Source organism: Akanthomyces muscarius, chromosome 2, assembly GCF_028009165.1.
Source record: "Akanthomyces muscarius strain Ve6 chromosome 2, whole genome shotgun sequence".
In the NCBI taxonomy this organism is placed as follows: Eukaryota; Fungi; Ascomycota; class Sordariomycetes; order Hypocreales; family Cordycipitaceae; genus Akanthomyces; species Akanthomyces muscarius.
Genome location: NC_079242.1, coordinates 161,430 through 181,395, shown reverse-complemented (window position 1 = coordinate 181,395; position 19,966 = coordinate 161,430). Strand labels below are relative to the sequence as shown.

At 51.2% G+C, this 19,966-nt stretch overlaps 6 protein-coding genes across 6 annotated transcripts; 4 read left to right on the top strand and 2 right to left on the bottom strand.

The window, feature by feature from the left end:
* Window positions 1-2,506: 2,506 nt before the first annotated feature.
* LMH87_003156 (uncharacterized protein) lies at window positions 2,507-4,109 on the top strand (the record flags this gene model as incomplete). The annotated part of the gene is made up of 4 exons (XM_056202727.1): window positions 2,507-2,567; window positions 2,645-2,792; window positions 2,907-3,162; window positions 3,222-4,109. 4 exons carry the CDS (start codon window positions 2,507-2,509, stop codon window positions 4,107-4,109), a joined length of 1,353 nt encoding a protein of 450 aa, XP_056047936.1.
* Window positions 4,110-4,338: 229 nt separating this feature from the next.
* On the bottom strand, window positions 4,339-5,381 carry LMH87_003155 (uncharacterized protein; the record flags this gene model as incomplete). The annotated part of the gene is made up of 3 exons (XM_056202716.1): window positions 4,339-4,730; window positions 4,809-5,002; window positions 5,062-5,381. 3 exons carry the CDS (start codon window positions 5,379-5,381, stop codon window positions 4,339-4,341), a joined length of 906 nt encoding a protein of 301 aa, XP_056047935.1.
* Window positions 5,382-10,839: 5,458 nt separating this feature from the next.
* On the top strand, window positions 10,840-11,355 carry LMH87_003154 (uncharacterized protein; the record flags this gene model as incomplete). The annotated part of the gene is made up of 1 exon (XM_056202703.1): window positions 10,840-11,355. The coding sequence occupies one exon, from the start codon at window positions 10,840-10,842 to the stop codon at window positions 11,353-11,355; it is 516 nt and encodes a 171-aa protein (XP_056047934.1).
* A 1,279-nt stretch (window positions 11,356-12,634) lies between these two features.
* Window positions 12,635-13,165, bottom strand: LMH87_003153 (uncharacterized protein; the record flags this gene model as incomplete). Its single annotated transcript, XM_056202691.1, has 1 exon — window positions 12,635-13,165. The coding sequence occupies one exon, from the start codon at window positions 13,163-13,165 to the stop codon at window positions 12,635-12,637; it is 531 nt and encodes a 176-aa protein (XP_056047933.1).
* A 2,261-nt stretch (window positions 13,166-15,426) lies between these two features.
* Window positions 15,427-16,719, top strand: LMH87_003152 (uncharacterized protein; the record flags this gene model as incomplete). Its single annotated transcript, XM_056202679.1, has 1 exon — window positions 15,427-16,719. The coding sequence occupies one exon, from the start codon at window positions 15,427-15,429 to the stop codon at window positions 16,717-16,719; it is 1,293 nt and encodes a 430-aa protein (XP_056047932.1).
* An 886-nt stretch (window positions 16,720-17,605) lies between these two features.
* LMH87_003151 (uncharacterized protein) lies at window positions 17,606-19,960 on the top strand (the record flags this gene model as incomplete). Its single annotated transcript, XM_056202667.1, has 5 exons — window positions 17,606-17,779; window positions 17,832-17,918; window positions 17,971-18,278; window positions 18,343-18,551; window positions 18,606-19,960. 5 exons carry the CDS (start codon window positions 17,606-17,608, stop codon window positions 19,958-19,960), a joined length of 2,133 nt encoding a protein of 710 aa, XP_056047931.1.
* Between the last annotated feature and the right edge of the window lie 6 nt (window positions 19,961-19,966).

Below are 19,966 nucleotides of genomic sequence, written 5' to 3'. Positions count from 1 at the left end.
CGGGAGTGGACATTGAGGGTAGGTTCGGCAAGAGGCGCCCGGGGCATGGTTTCGGGAGGGCTCACCTCGCCCTACACTCGAATTAAATTAAAGCGCAAAGGCTTGTCTATTTATTTAAACCATACTTCGAAGAACTACTATGGTCTAACAATGAGTTTTTCTGTTCCCAAGCACTAAGCGAGCCTCCTTAACACAGGCTAGCTGCTGGGCAACTCCCCGTGACACCCGCGTGGACGTTTTGTTAGCTGCGACCTCTGTGTGGGCCACTAGAGCACCTTTACAGTAGTTACATCATCTTTCAACCCATCGCACGTACAAGCTGCCGAGCTGCCCAGAGATAGAACCACTAGGATCGTCAGCGTTCCCCAGATTCGGTTGGTAAAGAAAAGCGGTATGCTGGGACTGAACGGGTGACGGTTTTCAAACTTCCACCCACTCGCACGCAGGTGCTGCTTTTATGAATATTTCTGGGACGAGCTTGGTGCCCTCGGCTACTCGACTATCGTCAAAGCCTCAGAGGCGAAAGAGCTGCAGCGGCCACAGTACTCAAACCTGCACAAGTCGGCGTGTCCCAGAAACTATTAATGCAGTTCTTCGATCTCTGACCAAACAAATTTTCCTGTCGCTCATTCCGCTTCTTGGGCCGTTTTGCGGGTCTTATTTGCTACGAGATACTGGGTAACTACTAGGCTGACGTTGAGCAGAACGGCAGTGGTCGGTGGCGCCGCCGTTCGACAGCGTCAAATCGAGACCGTAACGTCTTGCTCCGCTGAGTCGGTCGCGCAGAATCATTGGTGAATAGATTGCAGACCACTTTAGGCGAGTGGCGGGACGAAGAGCAGGCAAAGATGACTGATCGATAGGCATTTCGAAGAAGGTCCTTTTTGGAAAAATGGTGCGCTGTCTGCAGGTGGACGCCACAGGGCTGATGAATGTGTGCGACGATCGCGGTGTGGCCGTCTGTAAGTCGCTGTGCCTCATCTGGACAAATGGGCCGCTGCCAAGGTCAACAAGACGCCGAGGTGCGAACACGCGAGCCTTTCAAGATCGGCACCGGAAGGGATGCTAGAATGCGCCTCATCAGGTTGATTTCACACTAATAAGATCTCCTGGTCGTTCAAAAAAACGCATTGCGCCACTGCACTTGGTTTCGAGAGAGAGGCAGCCCAAGGGGGAATCGCCCAACCCCGGCGAGAAAAAAAGGGAGAGTCGGGATTCGCGGGCTGAGAGACCGGAATTCACAAGCCACAGATGTAATGACTTCCGGCTCCCGGCAAGTTGCAGGGCTGTGCACTGTTGCTTGTCCCAGACGAAGAGCGGGGCGCTCAAGAAGAAAGGAACAACTAGCCTTTTCTTTTGCATCGTCTGCTTCACGTCTTTCACCCGAAGCTGGAGACTTTCTGAATTTCTGTGTGGTTGGTTGGGCGCTGGGAGGGTGTGTTGGCATGCATGAGTCGCTGGCTGTTTTAGGTAGGCATTCCCTCACAAGGCTGTAGCCTGGCCTCCAAGTACACTCGTCGCTTTTATCTTTTAACAATTGATCATTCAACAGGACAAAATGAGAAGTCAATACAAAGACAGCAAAAAACAAGGGCACAGTGCTCGACAAGGGTCTACCGAGATTTCGCTATCTATTCCCGGGCTAGTTTAAACAGGCCGCGTATGTGCATGTGCTTGGATCACCTCCAAAACGTTTCTCAAATCCCGTCCCACGCTCTAGCTGCAGAACACAGCCCGCTGATTTGTCGGGGAGGGAGCAGAGGGCCATCTCTCCCCCCTGGGCGCGTACAAGACACGAGTCTGGAGATGTACCTCTTGGATCGCGTGGATCGGGTATGAGCGGTGGGGTTGCAGCATGGGCGCAGCCGGAACGGGATTCAGAAAAGGCTTGCGCAATCAATCAATTTTTCCCTGTAATGAATGTGACGCTTCAATAGTCGCAGAGTTTGTCTAGCTCCTCCGCGTTGAGCGAATTACTCTTCGCAAAAGATTTGCACATCATGTAGACGCCTCGTAGCCTCACTTGGACGAGCGGCAACTGCCTATCGTGAGAGCGTCGCTGCGCCGAGCCACATTGGGTCCAGGGGAAGAGCCCCAGCGTCCAACGGGAAAGATCTGCTGTCACCGCAGAAGAGCGTATCCTAGTTGGGCTGCATTGGGCGAGTGCGGGCGCGAGTCCAATCTCACAGGTGGAACCAGCGACCGCAAAGGCTGACGTCGATGAGCCAGGCTGGCGTGGCTGTGGCAGGGCCCTGTCTTAGTCGCAGCCTGCCAACCGCTTTGTGAGATGCATGTCTCGACATATTGGTTACCCGATTGGGACAGCTTCGCCGGCCGCATAAGCAAAGATATAAGAGGTAGCGGTTCGCTGTGAGCTCGTCCCTGGATTGTTTTTTTTTGTTTGCCATACTGTATTGACTCTGACAACAACAACCTGAGCTCTTTTCTTCTCTTCGCAAGCGTCTTCCCTTGGCATTTAACCCGAGCCACTCACAACTACTTCACAATGTTCGGTATCGGCGACGACGACGATGGCGATTCGTGCCCCACGCACAACCTCACAGCGCGTAAGGCTTCACCCAGCGACGGCGACGGCTTGGCGAAAGAAGACCGCAATGGCTGAACTTTTTCTTCTTCTTTACAGGTGCCAACAAGACCTTCCTCGCCGGTCTCACATTTCAGGAATTCAACCGTATCCTTGCAGGTGCTTGCACCGCTCTGGCCTGTCTAGTCAGCTTCATCCACATGTGGCGGCATGCCACTCACCTGTCGGTGCCCCGTCAGCAGATCAAGTAAGCAGCCCCCTTGCGACTCCCGCCCATCACGCAGAGCTCGCTGCGCGCCAAACTAGCCCTCGATAATGTTATCTCTTTTGCTGACCTTGTCCTGCTTTTTCTCCGCTACAGGGTTATGAGGGTCATTTCGCTGGTGCCCCTCTACGCCATCGTCAACCTCCTGTGCATCTGCTTCCCCCAGGCCCAAGTCTACCTCGACCCGATCCTCGAGCTCATCCAGGCACTATGCCTCGCCTCCTACTTTATGCTTCTTTGCGAATACATTTCCCCCCATGATGAGGGTCGCGATGGCTTCTTTTCCCAGATTGAGATCAAGGACAAAAAGGCCGAGGGTGGTGTTGTCCAGGACGGTGTCAAGTGGTTCGCTGTAAGCTATTACCCTGTGATCTTTGCGACGACTCGCAAGCGCTAACAAGTTTTCGAAAGCAACGCTCCTTCATGATCTTCCAGTATCCCCTCATCTCCCTTGGTGTCGCCATTGCCACCATCATCACGCAGGTTGCTGGCGTCTATTGCCAGTTTGAGAGCAAGACCAACTTCGCCAAGCTTTGGCTCAGCATCGTCATCACAATCTCCTCTGGTATGGCCATTGCTGCTGTTCTGCTCGTCGCTATCCAGCTCAAAACGCACATGCCCAACCTCAAGCCCATCCATAAGCTCGTCGCCATTAAACTCGTTGTCGGCCTGGCTTTCCTGCAGCAGATTCTCTTCTGGATTCTTCAGAGCACCCACGTTCTTAAGGAGACTGACACCCTCACCTACTCTGATCTGCACTATGGCATCCCTTCGCTTCTCAGCTGCTTGGAAATGGTTCCCATCTCTTTCGTTGTATTCTGGGCCTACCCTGTGGGACCCTACAAGCTTGAGTCACTGGTTGCCCGTGGCGCTGAGCGTGGTGAGAACCAAACCTGGGCTCCTACTTCTTACCAGGGAGGTTTCCTTGGTCTCCGTGCATTTTTCAGCATGATCAACCCCTTTGATGTTCTCAAGGCCACTTTCGCCGCCTTCACCATCGCTGCTCGCGACTACTCGTCCTCCAAGTTCAACCGCAACGACAGTGGTAGCAAGACCTACGCCACTGGTCCCGGCTACCAGCAGCCCCCGACACAGTACCGCCCCAACTATCAGGGTGGTCGGTCGCACGGCCCCGTTGGTCTTGCCCGTGAAGCCTACAACCAGTTCGGCCCCGGCCGCAACGCCCGTGACGGCTACAATAACGGCTACGGTCACTCCAACGGTCGCGGCTACGACCGTACCCGCGGCAACTCTTACCCTGAGAACCACGAGTCATACCCTATGAACCAGCGACGATAAGCACCTCTAATTCGTCATTTGATTTTATACCTCTATTGCATCCAGATTGAAAGCGTTGTTCTTGGTTTTAAATGATTATCTTTTGTAGCCCTGGGATAGACAGTAACACACAGCCTTACGAGCTCATATCACTTTGTACCTTTTCTGTCGCGTGCTAACAAAGTGAGATCCAATTTACAATTCGCAGTCTTCTGAGTAAATACACCAATGTGGTAGCTCGTTGGGATATCTATGGCTGGAGAGGTGTCATGCGCGGCATAGGCTCATTATAGTTGCTGCCCGCTGCAATTCTACCACTGTCTGCCATAATATTCTCCCCGTTGATAGAAGCGGCTAGATCTGACGCCAGGAACACGCCAATGTTGGCAATCTCTTCGGGCTCCAAAATTCGAGAATAGTAGTGCTTCTCAGAGGCAAATCGGCCCATCGTACGATCGAAGGCGCTCGCGGCGTCTTTCTTCTCGTATGGCTTATCGTCCCTGCTGGTGTCGAAGCCGGCGCTCGATGAGACAATAGACGAGCGAACAAACCCCGGCGCGATAGCGTTGACACGAACATTTGTCGACGAGAGCTGGACTGCGCCAGGTTTTGCCATACCGGAAACAGCAGCCTTGGCACTGGCTGCCAAAACGGGGAAAGATCAGTCGGGAAATGCACTGGAAATATTGTGATTGATCGGTTCTGTGCTTTAGCGCTTACAGTACGAGATGTCAGAAACACCACCAGATGCACCCGCCATTGAGCTGGTGACAATGATCGACCCGCCAGGAGCAGGCTTTTCGGCACAAATGTTGCTCATTGCCTGGCCACCGTATCTGATTGCGAGGAAAAATGAGCGCTGCATGATATTGATCATCTTATCATAATAGCTGGTATCAGTCTCGGGCAGAGGCCTAAGTCTCTCGTGTTAGTGGTCGTGCCAGTGGTGTAGGGATGCTGGGACGCGGCGCACTTGTACAGGCCAACACCGGCATTGGCAAAGTAAAAGTCGAGGCGGCCATAATCAGCAATAATCTTCTTGAGGACTTCGATCGTCTGCGCTTCATCGGTTACATCCAGCACATGCTCACGCACCTCGCAGGACGAGCCGCTCTTCTTGACCTCGTCGCGTAGGGAAGCAATGTGCTTGGTCATCAGGTCGGTTGCATACACGGCGCGGGCGCCAGCAGCAGCTAGGCCGAGTACCAGTGATCGACCGATGCCGTACGGCGAGCCGGCGCCAGTAACGATGCCAACCTTGCCCTGTAGCAATTTGGCAGAGAATCCAGACATGATATAAAGGATTACTGATTGAAGTTTGTTTAAATTGTAGAAAGTGATCAATCAAGTCGTTATTCGTCTTCCCAACCATTCGTATTCCTCTACCGACTGCGGCCGGATTTATAAGGACCATTCCACGGCTTGCACGGAGGGCTCGACTGTTGAGCACCCGCGTTCCACGGAACGCGTTCCACTCCACCAACTGTGAGCAAAACGGCGGAGACAGGAAAGCCAGAGAAAGTTACGGAAGACGCATAAGGTATCCCAAGAACATATTACTCTCTATATGTGTGAGCAGGTATCGTATGAAAGCAGCCGCGGTACGTGTCGCCTGAGAGCCGCTAGTTAACGTTAAGTGATCAGGCCCCGTGTAAGTCAACCCAAGCATCAAGCATGTCCGCACCTGTATCTCTGCTGCGATTTGCTCGCAATCTTGGTTGACTGGTTGAATATAATGGCGAATATTCAGAATATTACGGCTTGTCGCCGCTCATCACTACTTTTCACTTTATGGTGATTGACATGTTAGCCGCAGCACGCTTCGAAGACAAACTGACGCAGCTTTGGCCTAGGGCTGGACTTACTGACGCTGCAACTGGACGACGTTTTAAGCGGCATTTCTCAAACGCAAAATACCATTTTTGCCTTTGGACAAACTCTTAGATTCAAGGAGAGACTACATCGCAATACCGAAAACATTATGAAAGAGCAACTGGGTCGAGACTCTCTACCAAAACAGTGTGGTGCTCGGTAGTTAAATCCGAGAAAGGGTATACCTACTATTGACCACATTAAATGCTGCTCTTGTGACAGACCGGATCATACATGGACAAGATCCGAATTGCCATTGACCAAGCAAGCGAGACCTGAACTATATTGGAAACTGAGAGATGATCACCAGTTAAGACATGTTTGACTCTGCGTAAGCCATAAATATGAGGCCATAGTGCTCCTGACGGTCCCTGCTATAGGCCAAGCTAAACAAAGGGTAAGAGATATCTCTTGCTCGTGCTAGATCCAATATCCTGCCCAGCAGGCGCTCCTGTATTGCATTTGTACGAAATAGGTTGTCTGATAGAGTTTGATGAAAGCTAATTGTCTCTCATTATCTCCATTTGGCGATTTGTGCTGCGTCATGGTCCAAGGCGACGCGTACACTGCAGTACCCAGAGCAACTGCCGGATGAGAGGTCGCCGGTTTTGTTGTAACCGAGGATCTATACCCCTGCGCGTCATTCTATGGTGTCGCAAGAGCTTATCGGTGTCTTGTTAAGCAGAGTTGTCTCGAAACCCGGGTTTGCTGCCGCCCTTTACAATGCATATTGCAAATATAGTTGGTAAATATAGTTGTTGTTTAAAGCTGTGCGTCGCTACGTCTCTATTCTTGTTAAAGTCTTATACTTCTTGCTTCCTTATCAGAGTAGTATGGCTGTCTCTCCACTGTTGCCCAAGCTGGCTGTTGTCTTTAACATTTTCAGAAGGATTTGAGACACACTAGTGGACAGCGGCTCAGACTTTAACATCAATCAGGATACGCCCAAATGCGAGGGCATGCACTATTATGAGGCGTCGGGTCTCATATTTACGATTGGAGAAGCCCACTCAGGTACCCGGCTCTCATGGTAGCCTATTTTGGATACCTTCAACGACCTGAAATCATTTCGCAGACCACAAGGTTCATTGGAGACGATCGATCCAAAAGGTGACATTTGCTATATTACCAGGTTACGAAGTCCCACCTATTCTCGCACCACGTATTTACACCAGTCGCTTCTGCACGCTACAGACCTTGGTGACGCGCCATCTCCGGCTTGATGGTTTCGAAAAGCCTTTCTAACTCACGGCATGGATATTGAGGATGATCCCGCCTCAACACCGGGAACAGCCATTTGCATTCTGGTGATTAACCACCTACCGCAACCCAACCGTTCTTAGCAGGGTTTTATTGGGCGATTACCAAAATGCCACTCTGTGGTGGAAGTTTTCCATCACAGATCGGCTCGGACGCTGTGACACATGTACGCACGGTGTGGCATCCCTTGATCACTACGCCCAATGATAATCTTGCGCTGTCTCCCTCATCGTTTCTCATTACCAACGATCACTATTTCAGAGAAGAATACATGAATTTCTTCGAGGACGTGAACTGGCTTTGCAGCTGGGCTAATATTGGTCACATCCGGGTTTACTTGCCGGCAGGAGAGACCGCCATCGGAGACGAAAGCAGCACGGTTCGAGTTTCTGGGGCTCTCTCCTAAATTCACGGCACAAATGGTATTGGGCATGGAAAAACGAAAAATGAGATAGTTGTGACCTGTGCCGCGAGCGGAGTCGGGCGGGTTGAAAATACGGATAATGGCCTCGCTCAAACTTGACTCACTCTCGACAATCCCGCCTTTTTCCGAGATCCGGTTGCCGCAAACGACGTCGACGAGAGTAGTTTCATATGAAGTTCGTAGGCCTCGCCAAAGCCGCCAAAGTCTTGCTGACCATGAGGAATCCAGATGCAGCCTACCCCAGCGTGGTCTGGGGCATAAAAGCGAGCCAGGTCGCAAAGTCTCTTCAGAAACCCGGCGACAGCTGCCGTATTGAGAAGGTGCTTGAGAACGAGGGCAAACGGATCCGATCGTCGAGCACAGCGCTTGTGGTTAGCCATCAACCCGGTGAATGAAGCAAATAGACGATGGCCATGTCTGTTCATCACGGTGTTCTTTTCAGAGAACATGGTTGCGTGCAAAATTGATCTATGAAATATGAATGATTGAAATATGGAAGCAAAAATGCCGAAGGCCATGTTTAACTCGCTAGGACCAAGACCCATAGTGAAAATAATAGAATAATCGTACCAAGTAGTAGAAAGAACCAGATAACAGTTCTAGGTTCCCCCAGTAGCTCTTGTTTTCCAGCTGTTGTTCGGCCGGATACAAAGCATATTTCCCTGATAGGCTCGTTTATTACTGTGCCTCTAAATGTCAAATCGCGTTCAACGTCATGCAGCACTCAAATCGCAGGAGGAATGGCAGACACAGCCATCAGAGGTCAGCAGTACCTAATAAAACGTTGTGCTTACAGCGCCACCTCTAGCACCTTCAGGGCCTGTAGCGCCACCTCCAGTGTATGCTTCCAGCGCCTCTAGCCTTCATTATAGCATCTCAGTAATGTGATTAGCTGTGGGAGGGATAGTGAGCCTCTGTCTTTTCATCTGATATTAGCTATGTAATGTAATACTGTCCCCAAGAAGAACATTAGTTCCACTGTCATTAGCGAATGCGCTTTTTACACCAATGCGCCTCTAAAAGGTGAAGAGTTTCGGGGAGCTTGGCGCTGATGGCGAGTGGAACCTCGGTGCCTTGATCATCTCTTCTATCTCTAACAAGCTGAAGGAGAGATATTGGACGAAAGACCGGACTGTTCCAAAGCCAGACACTGCGACGGGAGTTTGTCGCAGCGTGTTAGTGAGCACGCTAGGTGAGAAGAGTAGCATCCTCCGGCTGAGTGGGTTGCTCGCCGGCCCAACTCACTCGCGCCGTAGGCACTAACTTAAGGTAGGCCGGAAGGAATGGGGGGACCAAGCATAGCCTCCGCCAAAGGCTCGCGTGCTACAGATTACAGATTACAGACCCGAAGCATAACACGGTGGGGGTGGACGGCTCGAAAATTGAGCTGCAGCACGCTGAGTTGAAAGCGCCTGGTTGGCCGCGAAGGCAAGGAGAAAGAGTGTGGCTAACGGGAAAAGCGGCGAGAGGGTTGGCCCGATCCTCCTGCCAACAGTGTAGTGAACTTTTTAATCTGGTCAATTGCTGGTCTCGATGGTAGCCACGCTTAGGTTAACATGTCCTGGCGCTGGCGGCCCCGCAACCCACAGCCTTGTTGCCCGTGCCAAAGCCCGAATTAGCGACAGTCTTACGGGTGGCGTTGTTGTTGCATACAAGCTAGGACACTAGGCAACTAGGCAACTACAGTCATTTCGAGGAGCAATTTCCTCGCTTCCAGCCATCAAAGATTCTCTGCTCCGCTGTGGCGGTTCAAGTCCCCCGCGCCGTTTCGCTCGGCCACCCCCGCCATTTCCTCCGCCATCTACCACCGGCCGGAAGAGGTCCCAGATGGTGAGTTTGTCACCCCCGAGTGTCTGGGACTACCATCATGAATGCGATTGGATGTATCTTAGCTCGAACTCAGATGAGAATCTATGCTATAACGTCAACACTTGCTTTAAGCTGCGGCCATCTTATCTTGGTGGTGGTAGCTTAGTTCACAAGCCTAACAGGCGCGCCGCTAGCGTTGTGCATCGTGGACTTGACAGCCAACGCCACCTCCTGCAATGTTGTAGGATTTACTGAGCTATTACATTATCGAAAATATGGTCTTCAAAATCCTCGGTTGCATGTGATCTTTTGCTTGAAGTGGCCAGCACCCCCACCGCGACCAAGAAATTGCAGCAGCGCCCCAGGCTCGAGGAGCTGGATTGTGAGCATGGCAGATGAGTCCTGTAAGCAGATTAATGGCTAGTGTTGGTTCTGATTCTGACTTGCAAGCGCTCGAAATCTCCCAAGCTGTAGCTTGACTGGTATTTCAGTCAAGTGAATCACATTACTTGCCTTTAATGCAACTAATGCTGTGTAAGCTGCAGAGAGGACGGCCAACACCCCGCAGAACTGTGTCAAACCCGTCATCAGTACTTTTTTTTTAGCAGTGTTCGCTGTTCGTCGGTTTGCTGCATCTCCCTCCGGTTCGGTGTACTGTTTCGTCCCGCAACAACGAGATGATGCTGTGACTTTGCATGGCGGCTTGAATGCTCCCGCAGCACCAGCGCCAGCGCCACCTGTCGAAAGGTCTGGACAGGGTTGGTAAGCCACAACTGCAGTAGAAAATGTCACCATAGGAATAATCTAGCGGGCCGCGACCTGCATCCGGTAATGCTTCTTCTGGGCGGAAACTGTGTTAGCGCCAATGGTAGCACTACGTCTGAATTGCTGCGTCTGCACGGCGCGCCGGTGCGCGCCAACTCCGGCAGACGTTCATCTACAATGACCAATACAAGCGGTTAATTCCCATTCAAAACCTTAAAAAAAAAAAGGAAAATACAAAAATATAGTCTAGCAACCATTGTGAGCCATGTTTCAAGATTAATGCACCGCTTGGTAAAGTGATAGGTGCAAGTACAAGCCAGATTGAGCGTGGCCACCAGAACAGTTGTGATGATGTGGGTGCTGGATCTACCCCTCCCCAATAAGCAGACGCAACGCCATGCAGCACTAGATGCAGCTTTATAGGCAGATAGACATCTTGACTCCTTCTATGCGATATTGATTCTCGTAAACCTTTTTTTCGCTCTCGGCAGCATGCGACGGCTATGGCCGCGAATATATTTAAACAGCTGGTCTGCTAGCCAGCTATGCAAAACTGGATCCGCACCTCTTACTCTTTCTTCAATATATTATTATCCAGACACATCTTTATCTCCGTTTATTATGAAGTCTTTCATTCAACTCGTTCTAGTTGCGCTGACCGCCACCGTTGGCGCCAAGAATCTACAGAAACGCGACCTCTCCCTATTCCAAGCCTACTTGAGGAATGCCACAGCTGATTTTGTTGCGGTTGACAACGCCATCATTGGTGTCGCAAATCAGCTGAATACGACTCAGCAGTTCTTCAGGCAAGCCATCTCCACGATTAAAAACCAGCCGGTCCTGACTCTGGATGAGGCGAGAACACTGCTTGTGGACTTCTACACGCTCAAGTCGGAGATTTACATCGCAATGGGCCACTTGGCGGAGCGGCGAGAGGTCGTCCAGAAGTCTAGCGAATGTCGTGCTACCATACTTCCTCTGCTCCGCGCTTTCACTTTCGGTACCATATTCTTCACCTCCGTCTCGCGGAAGATTCCGAGTGAACTCAAGCCGCTGGCCAAAAGTCTCAGCGACGATATGATGGGCAAGATCCTTGACCAGTATAACACTCTGAGTTGCGATGGTAATGCGGTCTGATAGAATATTGTCCAGCTTTTGTTCAGTCGCGAGTATCATAGGAATCTTACTAGCTGTGAGAAGCGTCTAGTATTGTGTCGTAAACCACTCCTGACAGAGACATGTCAGTGCTAGTTAGAACGACTTAAATTCAATATTCTTTACTAAACTCACGTGACTCAATTTACCAGTTTCCAATTGCTGAGCTTTGTTTTTTCTTTCTTTCTTTCTTTCTTTCATCGCCCGGCCTAGACACAACATATTAAAGTACTCCTGTAGTGCCGAACTTTACACATTTTCTGTCGATACAAATATTCACCCGTACTCCAGTTGTCACGACTTGCTTCGTCATCAAGCTCATGTAAGCTGTCGTCTTTGATGCCGGTACAATCGCTACTACACAGCAGCGCGACCTAGCTACATTCAGGAGCACTGTCCAATTTATTAATGACGAGGTCGCCGGCTGGAATCTCGCCACCAACAGCATTTCTGCGCGGCTAGTTTGATTTGATCAATACTAGTTTCCAAAATGGAGCCGATACTCTCTACGTACAGCTAGCCCTAGACTAGCCCGACTCTATTGGATGTCTTTCCATCTATAATTCTCCGGGCAAACAGGTTGCCGACAACCTGGACCACTTGATCCCGCATAAGAGCCGCATAGAAGGTTCCCCGAGGTGCCATGATGTCAGGAAAGAGGCACTTCCGGCTGAGTCCTACAACATAGTTCTAGCGAAAACTGTCTCCGCGAAGACTAAATCCAGACTCGCCACGCTTTACGTGAAAGGGAGTCAACGACAAAGCAAGATTTTATGGTGTTTTTACTAGCCTCGCTTGGCCGTAGTCATAGTTTACTTCGACTACGTCAAAATAGCTAGTAAATCTCATAATGGTTTCCCTTACAAGGTTTCTATCAAGTTTCGTAATCGCTTTTATGGTGACCATAGTAAGCGCTAAGCGCAATGATGTGTGTAAACCACTTTTCCATCAACTATCTCTCTTGCTTCACAGTCAGACTACAGGTCACTGACGGGGCCATTCCGAAGAATAGACTACACTGGAGCAGCCCGAAGATTGAGGCAGTAAGAAAACTACAATGCCATGTCGGATGTGTCTCTTTTATCAAAAAAAGTGAGAGAACTGAGCGATCTTTACTTTAACGGTTTATTCAGCTGTCATCCAACGTAGCTATACTGAGGCAGTTTGCAAAGCTCGCGTCTCCATCGTGCCCCGATGAGTACAAAAGAGCCGGTCTTTTTCATAAAGCAGCCTCCCAGTGATTGAAGCAATGCCGCAAGCCTTAAGGGCAGTTGGCAGTGGTGTAGTAAGCCTTGCCATCGTCAAGAATGGCTTGGATGTCCTTGGCTTGACCTTCAGCAATGCTCTTGGCCGAAGGATTGGCTTTGGCAACGATAGTCTGGATCAGGGCCCCAGCGGCGGTGTTGATGGCATTGACGTTGTCCCGAACAAGCCCACAGTTGCCAGTAGAAATGACAGTAGGGCGCTTGGCCTTGATGTCAGTGACCAGAGTCTTGGCGTGGTTTTTGAAAGAGGTGACCTGGTTGTTGAGAGTGAAGGTGTCAGCAAGACTCAAGACGGGCTGGCCAGAGAGCTGGCTGTTGCCGCTGTTGATGTCGTTGACGAGGGTGGTGGCGGCCGATTGCACTGGCGCAGTATTGCCGGTGAATGCGTTAATGGCCGAGTCAAGATTATCGACATCGGTTTGTACAGTGGTGAGGACCTGCTGGAAATCGGAAAGAGCGCGGGGTGCGACATGAGCCAAAGCACCAGCGCTGAGGCAGGCAACGGCAATTTGAGCAGAGAACTTCATGGTGAAGAACGTGGAGCGTTAAGAAAGAAGAAGGATGGGTTGAAAGTATGAAGACTGTGATGAGTGATTTGTCTGTAAGAACTTTCAGTCGTAGGACTGGGAGACTTTTGGGGGTTTTTATATCTTTTGAATCCTACACGGCAACACACTGCTTCTCACGGGTCTCAATTTCCATGTGCTTCCGAGGCTCAGTTCCTTAGTATTCTCACGCCACACGAAGCTATACAGGTATAAACGACATAATATCGCTACGTGATAGTAAAGGCTGACATTACCCCGCATTCTGCTTCACGTCAAAGAATGGAGTGAGCCTTCCAAGCTTTGCTAGGTAACGGGACTTGGCCCAAGTAGTGTTTGCGCCATCGGAGTTCAATTGGAAAACATGGTACAGTGCAACCCCACGTTCATTTTGATTGGCCAAGTATGCCAGTTAGAGATACAGACACCACTAATTCGCTTGGGTCTGCATGGAGGGCACTGTATGGACGTACCGGATCCAGCCATCTTGTTCAAACTGCCGAATGAAACATCTGATCAAGCAGCTACCAAAAACAAGATAGCGCGCACTATTGACTCGAGGCTGAGAGAAGTTTCTAAACCAGTATCACCCTACTCATTTTACCCGCAGTTGAGGCGAAACGGTCTCGCTTTTTTTTATGCCTGTGAGTGATGCAGTCGTACGCTTACCTCTGCCGAGTCCTCAAAGTGTAGTTTTGTGCCACACTGGCACGGAGAAGAAGAAACAATTCCCCCGACTTGCAATTGTCAAACGGCAGCGTAATGCGAAATCGGTCCTTCCAAAATAGGGAGGTCGAGCAGAGCGAACAATTTCACTAGGTCAATGCTGACAGTTCACTTGACCTCGGGGGGTAGATGTGCAATCGACCCAGGCACATTACTCCAGATGGAGAGCCATTGCGGGGATATATGGGGGTAGGCACGACTGAAAATTGGCACGAATGGGTTTGGTGAATTCTGTTGCGGGTAACGGCCCCGAAACGACTGTGGATGCTTTTGTCTCTTTTTTTCGAACCATCGCGGACTTGGTCACTTTCCGCCCTAGGGGGCGCTCGCTCATCGGGGGCAGTCATCCGTCGTCTGACCAGCCCTGGACCTTGCCTTCTGCGGTTCCCACGCGAACCACCGCGGCGAACATGGCTACATTCTATGACAACGACCGGCTGGTGGAAATGGACCTGCGACGGCCAAATACAGCAAGCGTGCAGCGTCGTGTAAGTTGGTGGCGTCAATAGTGAGTATGGTGTGGACCCAAATGGGGTAGACAACCGAGGGCTGGCACAAGACAAACAGCGGCAAGTGGAGAGGTAGGATTCAGAGGCAAATCTCGGCCACGGTTAAAATTGAAATGCCCAGTCTCGGCGTGGCGCTGCATCCACCGCGCCAGGAGTTGGTGGGTGGCTCCGTATTAGTTAGTCTCTATTTTTACTTGGCGGGATATGGGCCTAACGGCAAATGACAGGCCATGGCTTGCAGCTTGCATTGTACAAATTTCAGTCGGGGCTGCCGCACCACATGGTAAACAAACAAAGGCAGCGATAGCAGCTTGATCTCACTGCCTGTCCCAGATTCAGTCCTCAATAATTAAGTGCAGTTGATAGTGTGCATTCTACTCCTATGTTTGACAAAGTGATCGTCCCGTTTCTCGCCCGTTGTCGCTCATCAGGGTCTCGATCGGGGCGGAGTAGATCTGTTGTTTTCACGGTCAACCCGAACCCAAGCTACCCCGCGCCGACTATCGTTCTCCAGTCAGAGTTGTGCTAGAGAGGTGCAGCATTGGTTACGTCGGGCATTTCCGAAATGGGCTGGCATCTCCGGCCCGTATTGACGCCTCATTGGTGCACCCATTTCTGCAAGTATTCTGCAAGGCTCTTTTTAGTTCATCTGCTACTTGTAATGTGGCGTCGCCAGCTCATGTGTGGCTATTGTATTTCTCACTTGTCTATTGGTGCTCGTATCCATAAGCCAAATGCTCATTTCATCACGCAGCCTGATTGTCCAAGCCAGCTACTGGCTATAGTATGGCGCGCTAGAAGTTGTCAGGTAATTTATAGTTTTCGCCTCGGTAGCTTGTGAGCCATCTCGCCCCGCGCTTAAGATGGCAGGTTGCATAATAAATTCTCATACATCCTACTCAAGTTTCCCCTGCAACTCCTCATCAGTCTTTCTCCTCCTTACATTCACTCGTTTCCAACCCTTTTGACCTTCGTTAAACCCCTCACCTTCAGTGCTTGCCGATCAAAATGAAGTTCTCCAATATCATTTCTATGGCCACTTTGGCTGGCCACTCATTTGCTGCTGCTACACTTGTCGATGTTATTTCCGGTTCGATTGATCAGGCAGATCAAGACACCCTCGCCCTGAACGAGGCTGTCAAGGCCTTCAACGGTGACATCAAGCCCGTTGTTGCTGCTGCCGATACTTTGATCAAGCATGTTCAAGACAGCAAGACTCTCATTGATTCAACCCCTGGTGACCCTCTCGACATTAATGGCGTTGTTGCCATTTCCGGGTTCGCAACCCAGCTCTGGACGGACTCGGGTGTGCTGGTCGATAACTTGACTGCTCGCAAGCCCGATGTCGAGAAGGGCAACTACTGTTCTATGGTTCAAGAGCAGACTCGGACAATCTACACTGCTTCCACTGGTCTCATTGACACCATCACTGGTCGTGTTGGCGCGGATGGCAAGGAAGCAGCTGAGGCTCTGGCTGGTCTAGTGAGGGAAGTTCTGCAAAAGTCTGTGGATGCGTACGCAGTCTGCAACGATGCCAACCCTACCACTTCTTCTTCTACCACGAGCGCTACCTCGACCACCTCGTCCGCTACCACTTCGTCCGCTACCACTTCGTCCGCTACCACTTCGTCCACTGGCACGACTTCGTCCACTGGCACGACTTCGTCCACTGGCACGACTTCGTCCACTGGCACGACTTCGTCCACTGGCACGACTTCGTCCACTGGTACTACTTCTTCTAGCACTTCCACCACCACTGGTGTGACTACCAGCTCTCACTGGAACAACGGCACCAGTACTACTACTACTGGCGGTGATGTTACGGTCACTACCATCTGCACTACCCCCTCTCCTACTACCACCAGCGGCGGCGGCAGCGACTGCAAGACTTGCCCTGGTAGTGGCAACGGTAACGGCGGTGGCAACGGCAACGGCAATGGCAACGGCAATGGCAGCGGCTCCGGCTCTGGCTCCGGCTCTGGCAATGGCAGCGGCTCTGGCTCTGGCTCTGGCTCTGGCTCTGGCTCTGGCTCTGGCTCTGGCTCTGGCTCTGGCTCTGGCTCTGGCTCTGGCTCTGGCTCTGGCTCTGGCTCTGGCTCTGGCTCTGGCTCTGGCTCTGGCTCTGGCTCTGGCTCCGGCTCTGGCTCTGGCTCTGGCTCCGGCTCTGGCTCCGGCTCTGGCTCTGGCTCTGGCTCTGGATCCGGTAGCAACGGTAACGCTCCTCCCGTTGTTACCAACGGCGCCAACATGATGGCTCCGGCTGGTGCTCTGGCTCTTGCCATCGCTGCTCTTGTCATGTAAACGTAGTTTCTTCACGTTTATGTCTAGTACGATCTTTCAACTTTGTCTCCTTGGCAAATGCCCCTGTTACGAGCAAAATGTACGATCTAGTCTTATATTTACCTTCTAATATATAGTTTTCATTCACTTGCTGCGATGTGGCGGTTCCAAGCTTCTCTCATATTATCGATCGCAGTAAATTCGTTTTGGATTGTGTCATCAAGTGCCGTTTTCCAAAGTCCTTTCTTGACCATGTATTGCATAAGTAGCTGTCTGCGACGGATTGCCGTCACCCCATATAGCGCTATGGGGCTGCCATCTCCCCGGAGATCGTTTCTTTCCAGCAGTGTTGCGAATTCATTCCCAGCTCCATTATCCCCCCCCTTGCCCCCCGCGCCCCGCCCCTTTCATTAGACACCTAGCGGCCGCCGGGCTAGGGAAGAGGCCGAAGGGCTGAGCAAGATTGAAGAACTGGACTAGAACCATACGAGACTGTCTCCGCTCGCCCACACGTGGGTCAGTGAAAGGTATCCGCTACCAATCGCCGTTTCGAACGCTTACGAAGCGGATACTAAAGTTGATAGCAGAATGCGGAGTATGGACAGGGGCTCTCAGTTCCCAATGTCACTCCTTCAGCTTTCTGACCCTAGTAATAGTTAGAGCTGACGGGGCCGCCACACAATTATTCCCCCGCAGCTGCGAGCTCCCTCGTCGGACGTAAAGGGCCCTTGCTCGTATGGACGCCGCGTACCAATCTTTCCAAGACAATTCGTCCGTGAGGAGTCTCTGCTCGGTGCGCGGTAATGGCAATGGGGTGCTTTCTGTTCAGCGACAAGTACTTCAAGGTAACGACTTCACTTCTATTTTCCAGGGTTGGTCTTGAGAGGAATCAGAACATTCGCGCAAAATGGCCCTCGTTCGCTTTTTGGGCCTCGTTGCCCTAGCTTTTCAATGCGCGTTTCTAGCGCGTGCCCAGCAGCTAATAAGCAAGCACGCAATGCTCCAGAGGTCACTGGAGGCAGGCACTTGGGCGTTGGAGACTAGAGACATGTTTGAGGTCAAAACTTGTGATTCTTGCCAGGTCAGTTGTCTATTTATCGAAGTCCGACGCTGTCTTTTAACCGTTCTGCCAGAATCTCATCAGTGTCATCAAAGGACTGGTTGAGGACAGCGACGAGCCACTTGTTTCGGTCGGGAAAACATTGTGTTTGGCAAGCACTGTAATGCATTGTCTCCTTGTTGATTAATTTCGTCATTCTGATTGTGCAACAGTCCTACGATGAGGAATTCTGTGCTGGTACTGTCGAGCGCGAGGTTCCAGCGCTGGCCGAGCTGGCTCGGAACGTAGAGCCCAACTCCACGGCTGCTATTCAATTCTGCATCACATTTCTCGGCGTCTGCGACTACCCAAAAGTTCAGGAGTGGACAGTTCCTTTTCCGTCGAAGCCATATTGTGATGCACCGGCCCCTGCTCCCAGCAATAAGAAGCCTCTGAAAGTCGTTCATTACAGCGACATTCATGTCGATCCACTCTACGTGACGGGCTCCAGCACTGAGTGCAAGAAGGCAATCTGCTGCAGGTATGTAACAAGCACCTTTCTTCCAAGAATCATTGCAAGGGAAAACTTAACATTAATCAATTAGACCGTTTACCAAAGATGATGAGCCAGGCAATACAAAATCCCCTGCTGGACCTTACGGCGACCACAATTGCGGCGTCCCTGAGTCGCTCGAGCTGAGCATGTACAACGCGATCGAGAAAATGTTTCCGGATCAAGCATTTACCATTTTCACTGGTGACATTGTTGACCATATGCTTTCTAATACCAGCAAGCCTTATAATCTCAATGAGAGTAAGCCGACGACGAAAGAGGACGAATGGAAACTCTGTACTAACACCGCTGTAGTTGACGACGCCTACAACAAGATGAACGACAGCTTCAAGCTAGTGTACGGCACCATCGGCAATCACGAAGTGCATCCCGTCAACATCTTCGAGCCCAAGTCGGTTGGAAACGCATCTCAGTGGGTATACGATGCCATAGCAAAGAAATGGGCGTCATGGATTGGAGACGCCGCCAAACAGGAAGTTCTGGACATTGGTGCTTACTCTACTAAGTACCCCAACGGCAACTTGCGGGTCATTTCCCTGAACACCAACATGTATTATCGATTCAACTTTGCCGTTTATCAACAAAAGATGCTGCAGGATCCCAATGGTCAGCTAGCATGGCTGGTGAAGGAACTCGACAAGGCGGAGAAGGCTGGGGAAAATGTGTACATCATTGGTCACATGCCCATGGGCACCTCCGATGCGCTGACCGACTACGCCAACTACTTCGACCAGGTTGTTCAACGGTACTCGACAACCATTCGTGGCCTGTTCTTTGGCCACACCCACGACGACCATTTCGAGGTCAGCTACTCGGACTACTCGAAGCGCGACTCATCACACGCCACTGCCATGTCCTACATCTGTCCATCTCTCGTGCCGACTTCTGGCATGCCCGCTTTCCGCGTGTACGACGTCGACCCCGATACATTTGCCATTCTCGATTCCGTTACATATATGGCCGATATGGACGACCCAGAGTTCCAAAAGTCCGGACCTGTTTGGAAGAAATACTACTCTGCCAAAGAGACGTATGGCGCGCTGCTCTCTCCACCCGTCGCGGCGGAGGCTGATCTGACGCCATCTTTCTGGCACAATGTCACCTCAGCATTCGAAAGCAACACAACTCTATTCGACGAGTATGTATCTCGCAAGAGTCGCGGCTGGATCAAGAAGAAGTGCGACGAAGACTGCAAGGATCGGGAAATCTGCCAGCTCCGTGCCGGTCGCAGCCAGGATAACTGCCATAAGATCAAGCCTGGCGCGACATTTAGTAAGAGAGATGTTCAGTTGGAGCGACCGAGGCGTGCGCAGTGCGACAATCCGGTCATGCCTGACATGCTGCGCCTGCTCGCATCGCGACAGGATTTACTTGAGGATCTTCAAGCGAGATTTATTGCCAAAGGCGCAATGATTAAGCCCTGGAAGCAAGTAGAGTCCCCGGCTCGCCTACGGTCATTGATTCAGCCATCTCCCCGGAGCGCTGATGCAGAGTGCGTGAAGCGTGGCTCCACCACTTCAGGTAGTGAAAGCGGCACCGCTACTTCGCCCACAGCAACAATGTCGCCCAATTCATCGGCCCTCACAATGCAGCTTCCACGGGCGCTGTTCATGGTCACTACACTTGTTCTCGCCCTAGTCCTGTGCTGAAAGGAC